The 9,157-nt window shown below is 42.8% G+C and overlaps 1 protein-coding gene across 1 annotated transcript; it reads right to left on the bottom strand.

The window, feature by feature from the left end:
- LOC116042701 (P2Y purinoceptor 14-like) lies at positions 1 to 8,073 on the bottom strand. The gene is made up of 3 exons (XM_031289008.1): positions 7,911 to 8,073; positions 2,880 to 3,136; positions 1 to 678 (listed from the first exon to the last, which is right to left on the bottom strand). The coding sequence occupies exons 1-3, from the start codon at positions 8,061 to 8,063 to the stop codon at positions 93 to 95; spliced, it is 996 nt and encodes a 331-aa protein (XP_031144868.1). The 5' UTR covers positions 8,064 to 8,073; the 3' UTR covers positions 1 to 92.
- Positions 8,074 to 9,157: the final 1,084 nt, after the last annotated feature.

The following is a 9,157-nucleotide window of genomic DNA, read 5'->3' as shown; positions in this document are numbered from 1 at the left end:
GTTACTATTACATTTCGTTTATAACTTTATTTGCAGTTATTATATTTTGTTTATTACATTATTGGCAGTTAAAATGTTATGAGCGGGTATTATCAGTTTCCACGCACCACTCCCAGCCTAAGCTGGGTTCTGAACCTTTTGCAGAGGACGAAGTAGATGACTGGGTCCAGGCAGACGTTCAGAACAGACATTACGACGGTCAGCTCCATCCCGTAGTAGAAAACCTTGCTCCATGAACAATGCCTCCACAGGAAAGCTTTGGGAAGGCGAATCAGGTGGTAGGGGACGAAGCAAAAGCAGAAGACACTGACCAGGACAAACACGTTTCTGCGTGACTTTGCAAGCTTCATGGAGTTGGAGGACGCCGGCTGCCTCTGCTGCGCCAGCAACACCCTGCGAGAGGTGCTGTAGTAAAAGAAGACCAGAGAGACCAGGACAAACAGGAACATGACAGTGGAGCAGACATGTATGATCTTAAAGAGCAAGGTGTGCTGGCCACTGTGAAAGCCTTGACAGCTCACTGGGACAGAGGTAAAAGGTTCCTGGGTGTGGAACGACAGGATGACGTAGCTGCTTGTCACAGCCAGGAGGAAAACCCAGGTTACCGTGGAGATGATGTAAGCAACCCGCACTGACTGAAGGATGTGAGTTCCTAAAGGTTGGACTACCTTCAGATACCTGGAGAGGAGAGGCAGGCGTCAATAGTTAACTTCAGTGGAAAGCCAGAGTCTGCGCATAAGTTTGGGTTACTTTATAGCTGAGCACTTTAATAAAGTAGGCCTACATAACAGCAATCCAGACAGCCTTATGGTTGAAGGCCTAGAAACCATCAAAAAGAACATTTAGGGTTATGATCGACTAAAATAATTGTTGCAGAGAGAAAACTTTTATATACACCAAATACAGGCCACAGCTTACCCAGGAATAAATGAAGAAATTGATTACAGTCGTTTTTGTAGTTGTTCTGATATAGGCTATGTGATATGGTGTGGTTGCCAAAAATGCTTCAAAATGGTTATATATTGATATATCATTTTCTTTCTGTTTGCACATCCATGTTTCTCTTATCTTGTTTTTCACTAAATTTTTTTCTTATTATTCTTTTCTTTCTTCTATATATCTTGTAGAGCTTTCTAGCGTTCAAACTTTGCATTTATTACCTGTGAGTTCACAGGCTCGTTGCTCAGGTGTTGGCAAATGTTTGCAATCATCTTGTATCTAGTAAAGGTTAAACTGTGTGCAGAGGGCTACACTCTTATTCAGCTCTATGTATTAGTCATTTCAATTTCACCTACTGCTGCATATTTTTGTGGGAATTTGAGTACATGATATGCATTAATTAATTAAACCAGAAAAAGAACACTACTTTGTATGCAGTAGTTTTGTGTTTTTTGTATGTTGACATAATGGAAGTGGTGTACTTTTCTTTGTATTGATTCAATTCAATGTTATTTATAGTATCAAATCATAGCAAGAGTTATCTCAAAACATTCTACAGCTAGAGTAGGTCTAGACCACACTCTATAATTTACAAAGACCCAACAATTCCCCCAAGAGCAAGGATTTAGTACAACAGTGGCCAGGAAAAACTTCCTTTTAGGCAGAAACCTCGGACAGACCCACCCCAGGTGACGAGACACTGATACAGATATACAGATATAGAGAGATATGATTCATAATAATTATAGCAGTTGGTATGTGGCAATTATAGTAACAATAAAGATAATGGAACTATGACTTGAAATAATAGTTGTAGCAGTTCAGGGCATAGCAGGGGACATCCGGGCATTACAGGACGTTGCAGGGCGTAGTAGGGCTTAGTAGGGCATTGAAGGGTGTAGTAGGGCATAACAGGGTGCCGAGCAGGACCATGGCGGCAGCTGCAACCATAATTTAGGTGAGACCCCAATCCAAGTAAAATTGCGAGGCAAGAAAACATAAGGACTCCGGGAAATAAGCTCCCCAGAGTTAAGTTAGTAACAAGCATTACTGGGACATGAATGCACACAGATGGAAAGAGATAGGAGAGAGGAGCTCAGTGTGTCAAAGGAAGTCCCCCGGCAGACTAGACCTATAACAGCATAACTACAAGCTGGTCCAAGGCAAACCTAAGTTAACCCTATAAGGGTTGGTAGATGAATCTGATGACTATGAAGATAAGCAGAGAAGAGAAGGGGTGCTGTGTCTGTATCTATCTGTCTATACACCCTCCCCCGCCGATCAAGGTAACCGCTTTAACTCATTACCCACTAACTATAAGCTTTATCAAAAAGGAGTGTTTTAAGTTTACTCTTAAATGTGGAGACGGTGTCTGCTTCCCGAACCCAGACTGGGAGCTAGTTCCACAGGAGAGGAGCCTGATAGCTAAAGGCTCTGGCTCCCATTCTACTTTTAGAGACTCTGGGAACTACTAACTATGCATTCTGGGAGTGCAGCTGGTCAAGGCCACACCCCCACCCTGCCTCCATTCTCTCCTCCTCATTAGCATTTAAAGCTACAGACACAGAAATGGCACATCCTAAGTAAAACTCATTGTGGGACTGGCTCGTAATGGCTGTAATTCTGCACCAAGGCTGAATTTCAGGGAAAGAGACTTCAGATACAGTATTAGGGGACCACTAAGGCCTATAGAAAAGCATCCAAAAAGCAGCATGTCATAGGACTTTTAATAGAGTGTTTCCTAATAATATTGGCTAGAGTAAGCATATAAAAGATTAATAGAATTGGTCCAAGCATTGAGCCTTGTGGAACGCCATTACTAACTTTAGCGTGCCTGAAGGATTCATCGTTAACATTAACAAACTGAAATCGATCTGATTAAATTGTGAAGACTGTTTTAGGCAACATGAGATTCAAACTGGCTTACTGGCTTGGTCTACCTGTTAGCGGCTATGTAGCCCATGAACATGATGCTGGCGTACATGTTGAGGAAGAGGATGGAGGCGCCAATGTTGCAGTTGACTTGGTGGAAGGTGGCAGAGCTGGTGGCATATTTGGTGATGCGGATGGGAAGACTGAGACAGAGCAGGAAGTCAGCAGCTACCAAGTTCTTCAGGTAGATCATCATGCTGCTGGACGGCTTCTGCTGAGCTCGGCAGAAGTAAAACATCATGAAGCCGTTAAGGAGGAGACCCACCTATGAAGAGAAGTGAACAGAGTGAGGATGAAGCTTTACAAATTACAGTCAGTCAAAATAATTTTGAGCTGACCAAAGGATTTGACCTGCTAGACAGAAGTTAATTATTTTCTATACCTAATAGCATAGCTTTTTAACACAAGTCAGTTAGAAAAAGGCGAAGATATATTTAGCTGTCACTACACTTTTATGTGCCCAACCAAAAAACAACCATGATACTATCATTGTCTTGATACTATCTTTGTCTTGGTTGCCTCAGAGTCTTTAAAGGTCATTTCACTTTATGAGGTTTTTTAACATTAATATGAGTTCCCCCAGCCTGCCTATGGTCCCCCAGTGGCTAGAAATGGCGATAGGTGTAAACCCTATCGCCCTGTAAAGCCCTGGGTATCCAGCTCTGCCTTTGAGAAAATGAAAGCTCAGATGGGCCAATCTGGAATCTGCCCCTTATGAGGTCATAAGGGGCAAGGTTACCTCCCCTTTCTCTGCTTTGCCCGCCCAGAGAATTTGGCCCACCCATGAGAAAGAGAGAGACATCATGGCTTGCAAACAAGCAAAGTGGCAGTTGGTCAAGGCCACACCCCCACCCTCCACCTTGCCCCCCCTCTCTCCTCCTCAATAGCATTTAAAGCTACAGACACAGAAATGGCACATCCTAAGTAAAACTCATTGTGGGACTGGCTCGTAATTCTGCACCAAGGCTGAATTTCGGGAAAGAGACTTCAGATACAGTATTATGGGACCACTAAGGCCTATATAGAAGCATCCAAAAAGCAGCATGTCATAGGACCTCTAAAGGTTGTGCCATCTTGGGTTATTGTTGAGATTTTCTGCAGAGGTCTGGTTACATGCAAAGGGCCAGTGACATCAGTTAGGGTATGAGATTGAGTTCTGCTTTTTCTCCTCCGCAGCGGGCGGGCTCCCTGCCCACCACTAGGTTTTTCTTCATATTTTTGCATTAATGTCACTAGGAAGCATACCAGTAGAAATATATATTCATATTTGTAAGTGAGATATATATAATGTAAGTGGGATTGTCTGGAATCTGGCAATATAATAACCATTATGGTGGGATACACTGACTAAGCAATTTACAAAAATGTCTGTGCTAACATAAATAGTTTACATGAGAATACATTATAATTGTGGCTCAAAGTTGGAGATCATGTAGAAATTTTGTTGCAATTTGTTGAGTGAAGAGTTTGTGAGATATTTTAGAGAGTAATGGGTGTGCAGAGATTTATGCAGAATGCAAATATGATAACATTTCATGTAAGTTCAGTGTTAATTTTCTCGCAAACCATTGGTCACAGCAACTGCCGTTAATATCATTGGAAAGCTTAGATTCTGGTTGAGGTGGTTGTGCAGATTAACACTTTTGCATGCACTATATCTGCGTCACATTCTCATTAGGGGCTGAGCCCCCCTAAAGGTCTGATCCTAGAATCGCCCCTGCTGCTACTTCATACTTGTACTCCACTACACCTCAGAGGGAAATATTGTAATGTTTACTGCACTACATTTATCTGACAGCTTTTGCTTTATTGCTTCTGAGCTCTGAGCAGCACTCTGGCTGTCTTGAGCCGGCGTGTGTAGGGTGTGCGAGTCAGCGCAATCGCAGGATTGGATACCGACCCTTAATTCTTCCTCCTTCCGTTTTCACGGACCTTATTAAATCGCTGAGTCTGCCCGACTTCAGTCCACATGATCTGTACCACTATATGGTAAACGGGGTATCCCCATATACTGGTGCTGATCTCAAAGCTTTTAAAAGTCTGTATGCTTACCAGTTATTTGTAGCTGGCTGGGTTACAGGTATGCGATGCTACGCTAACGGCGGGGGGAGGTACCTCATAATGGCAAATATAAGACATCAAACTAGGGTTTATTTTGTATTAACATCTATTCTTTACTTAAGTAAAGATTTACACGTAGCCCATGTTTTTAGATTACATGGTAGGTCGCGATGGGCAGCAGCTAGCTAGCAGTCCAAAGCTAGCTGCAGCTAGCTCGTCAGCTAGCCAGGGTAGGAGCTCCGCAGACCCGCATTTAACTCGGATTTATTGGCCTTTTTGAAGCTAGTTTTCGTGCCATGTCATCCTTAATTTAACTGATATTTTTTCTATGTGTGTTAACTTAAATGATCAAGGGAACGGCTTTCTTTTATGGATATGTAGCTAGGTCAGTGAATAACCGATGTTAGTTATGTGGGTCATCATCGGATTGGACCATGGATGTATTAAAGTGCCCATATTATGAAAAAAACACTTTTTCTGGGATTTGGGGTGTTCTTTTGTGTCTCTGGTGCTTCCACACACATACAAACTTTGAAAAAAAACCATCCATGCTGTTTTGAGTGAGATACGGTTTCTGAATGTGTCCTGCCTTCAGTCTCCGGGTGAGCTGTTCAAAATTGGCACGGCTTGTGACGTCACAAGCCGAAACGAGCTGGCTAACCGCAACCATTAGCTCGTAGCGTTAGCGTTATGCTACCTCGTTCTCAATAGCAAAGCACTGCTACAACACACACAAGTTCACCATAATCTACAAAAGAACTACTTACATGTGCGCCCTCATTTAGAAGTCTCCCAGCTAATCCTGCCTTGTAACTGACCGAAGTTGTAGAAACAGCCTTTCTTTTACTGTCTATGGAGCTAGCTAGCTGACATTATCTACATCTGAGCTACTGCGAGTGCAATCAAACATAGTACAGAAGAAGAAGAAGAAAAGAGGTCTCACTCTGTAGCTAAAACAGAGACCAGCTGAAAAGAGGATCTGCAGCAGTGAGAGAGAGCGGTGCAGTACAACAACAATATGGTGTTTTTTGAAAATTAAACCATGTAAACCTATTCTGGTACAACCTTAAAATACAATTATGAACCTGAAAATGAGCATAATATGGGTGCTTTAAGAGAACTGTATACAGTGTTCGGCGGGAAGCCCCGTACATTCCAATGAGAGTGCTCAAAAGCGCATAAAGCAAACATGGAGCACGGATCTTCCGCATTGTTGGCCCATGACATCACGATGGACACGCACACTAGCAACAATTTGTTTGTGTTGTTTTCAGGGGCAATTCTAGGATCTGACCTTTGGGGGGGCTCAGCCCCTAATGAAACGTTGATAGCAGTTAAGCTAAGGGGGTCCGGGGGCATGATTATTATTTTTTTAAACCCTTAAATCATGACTTCTTGTGAGTTTTGGGGAAATAAATAGACAGATTGAGACATGCAATTATGACAAACTACTAGAGTTGAGCCGGATACTCGGCTGAAACGAGTATCCGGTACGGATAAAGCACTTTTGCCGAGTACGAGTATTATGAGTCAATATCTGTGCTCGGATTGAATAAAAATCCTCATTGGATAGTTGACTGTGTCTGCGTTCTGTGATAGGCTAGTCGTCACAGCGCCCCTCCCCTACACACACATACAGATGTATTGCGTTGTTGTGTCCCGCTCTGCTCACTCACACACACACAGAACATCTCTCTCTCTGTCTCTCTCTCTCTCTCAGGTTCGCCGGTCTTTTCCGTTAACGTTTAGGGTTTTTTCAGCTTCAGGTTTGTTTTTTACGAACGGTTTGTAGTACTTACTTATTAACCAGTAGAGTTCTGGTAAACGTGGGGTTTGTTCAGACGTGGTGCTTGGTAGAATGCGACTCGCGTTGCGTCTCTGCCTGATTTTTTTTCTTTTTTAAACCGTCAGCTGGCTCTAAACAGATCTGAAAAACAGCGTCGGACTATTTGATCCGTAGAACACAGTCCCACCCGCCCCCCTCTCTCTCTCTTTCTCTCTCTCTCTCTGTCTCTCTCTTACTCTCTCTCACACACACACACACACACACACACACACACACATACCTGGTGTGGAAATAAAAAAAATCAAAAAAAAATCACACTGATCATAAAAAAATTAAAAGTTAAAAAAAGAAAGTTATGTTGAGTATGAAAACTCTTGTTCATTACATTGTACTTCATAATTGCAACCGCATGTGTTGTATTCATTGTTCTTGTTCTGTATATAGTTTGTTTGTTATCGTGATCAAAACCATTGATCTGAAGCTCAATGCTGATGCTGTCATGTAAATAGTTTTCTAATCAGCAATAAATATAACAATTTCTGATCAACCCATATCAATTGCATGCTTAAAATAACATACCGGTTAAAGCCCCGCCCATTTCAAGACAAACCGACCCACTTCTGGGTTAAATCCCGCCCACTTCCGGGTTAGGCCCCGCCCAGTCCGAGTACAGATACAGATACAGATAATTCATATGGTTAACAGATACAGATACAGATACAGATAATGCTGTACTCGCTCATCCCTACAAACTACCAACAGATTCAAGGCATCTGCTGTGAAAAAAGATGGCAACTACAAAGCATGATTATTGCAGCACACATACCCAGGGGCGTCGGACTTGGGGGAAAAAGGGGACTGAGTACCCAGGGCCCTCATGTGAGGAGGGCCCAAAAAGATGCTAGAATGAATAGCTGTGGATGAAGGGAGGGGCCCATAGAAAATGCCTTTCTACAGGGCCCAGAATTTTGAGCTACGCCTCTGCACATACAGTACCTTGAACTGGTAAAATAAGCCTTAACATATTTTTTAGACAGGATTATTCATCATCAGCCTATAAGACATATATATTATATGTATATATATATATATATATCTACAGACATCTACATATATCTTTACATTTGTACTTAAGTGTAGGCTACTTGAGTAACCGTAGTTACATTCCACCACTGGAATTGCTGAAACTCACCAGGAACACCAGACTGTAGACCACCAAGAAGAAGGGGTGGGCTGAGGTGTCGTTCCATACACAGTTAGTCGAACCGTTGGCTTTGTTCTGGTTTGTAACTGTTGACCAGTTGAAGGATGAAGTCACTTCTTCTCCTCCTCCTCGATCACTCATTTTTTTCTGGTTGATCTAACGAAGGTGAACCAAAATTACAGATCCGCAGATACACAAAAACACTAACGAAACTGCTGCCAGAGTCAGCCCAAGAAGACAATACTGTGAAAAAATCAAGATGTATCGCATAAAAGGAACCAATGGGAGGTTTCATGTATTAACCTGTTTACTGCCTCCTTCTACACAGCTTTTACAGCAGAAGGGCTGCAGCAAACCACTGATGTGGGTATACCACATTCTCATTCTCACATTGACCATTTATCTTCCTGTCTAGTTGCTAAGAACAGGATACAATGACTCATAAAGACATATCAGCCATCCTAGCAGCTCAAGGGATTGCAATCAAGTCTGTACTGTAAGATATATTCTCATGACTTTTGTGATCCCACATTTGTGATGGTGCCTGCACTTTTCTTCTATTAATCCATTTTCTAGCCAGGTCCTCTCTGAGCTATCAGGCATGGTGGCATATGCAAAATAATCCCTCCAGTGTTCTGGGTCTGCAGCAGTGGGACCCCCTCCAGTTTGACTTGCCTAAGATGTCCAGGAGGTGTCCTTTGTCAGATCCCTGAACTACCTCAGCTACCCCAAACTGTTGCAAAGGAGCAGCAGTTCAAGCTTTTCCAGATGTCTAAGTGCTGTCATTCTGCAAAGGAAACGAAATTCATCCATGATTTAATTATTTTGCTCACTATCCAAAGCTCATGAGCATAGATTAGTGTTGGAAAGACCATTGAACCATCGTGGTCTTGGTCGACCCAGAGTGAGCAATTCACTGTTTTTCAAGAGGAAACCATGACACTGACCAGCACTAACATGTTTCTGCGTGACTTTGCAAGCTTCATGGAATTGGAGGACGCCGGCTGCCTCTGCTGCGCCAGTAACACCCTGCGAGAGGTGTTGTAGTAAAAGAAGACCAGAGAGACCAGGACAAACAGGAACATGACAGTGGAGAAGACATGTATGATCTTAAAGAGCAAGGTGTGCTGGCCACTGTGAAAGCCTTGACAGCTCACTGGGACAGAGGTAAAAGGTTCCTGGGTGTGGAACGACAGGATGACGAAGCTGCATGTCACAGCCAGGAGGAAAACCCA

The sequence above is a fragment of the Sander lucioperca genome, chromosome 4 (assembly GCF_008315115.2).
Source record: "Sander lucioperca isolate FBNREF2018 chromosome 4, SLUC_FBN_1.2, whole genome shotgun sequence".
Classification (NCBI taxonomy): Eukaryota; Metazoa; Chordata; class Actinopteri; order Perciformes; family Percidae; genus Sander; species Sander lucioperca.
Note: the sequence above shows the minus strand (reverse complement) of the source record. Positions and strands in the feature narration are given on the sequence as shown.

What these genes read in the sequence shown, in the direction of transcription:
- LOC116042701 (XM_031289008.1), bottom strand. Translation starts at nt 8,063, where the DNA reads ATGAGTGATCGAGGAGGAGGAGAAGAAGTGACTTCATCCTTCAACTGG. An exon ending in TCTACAGTCTGGTGTTCCTG is followed by an intron (nt 3,137 to 7,910) that starts GTGAGTTTCAGC and finishes TTCTCTTCATAG; the next exon opens with GTGGGTCTCCTCCTTAACGG. An exon ending in GGCTACATAGCCGCTAACAG is followed by an intron (nt 679 to 2,879) that starts GTAGACCAAGCC and finishes TCTCCTCTCCAG; the next exon opens with GTATCTGAAGGTAGTCCAAC.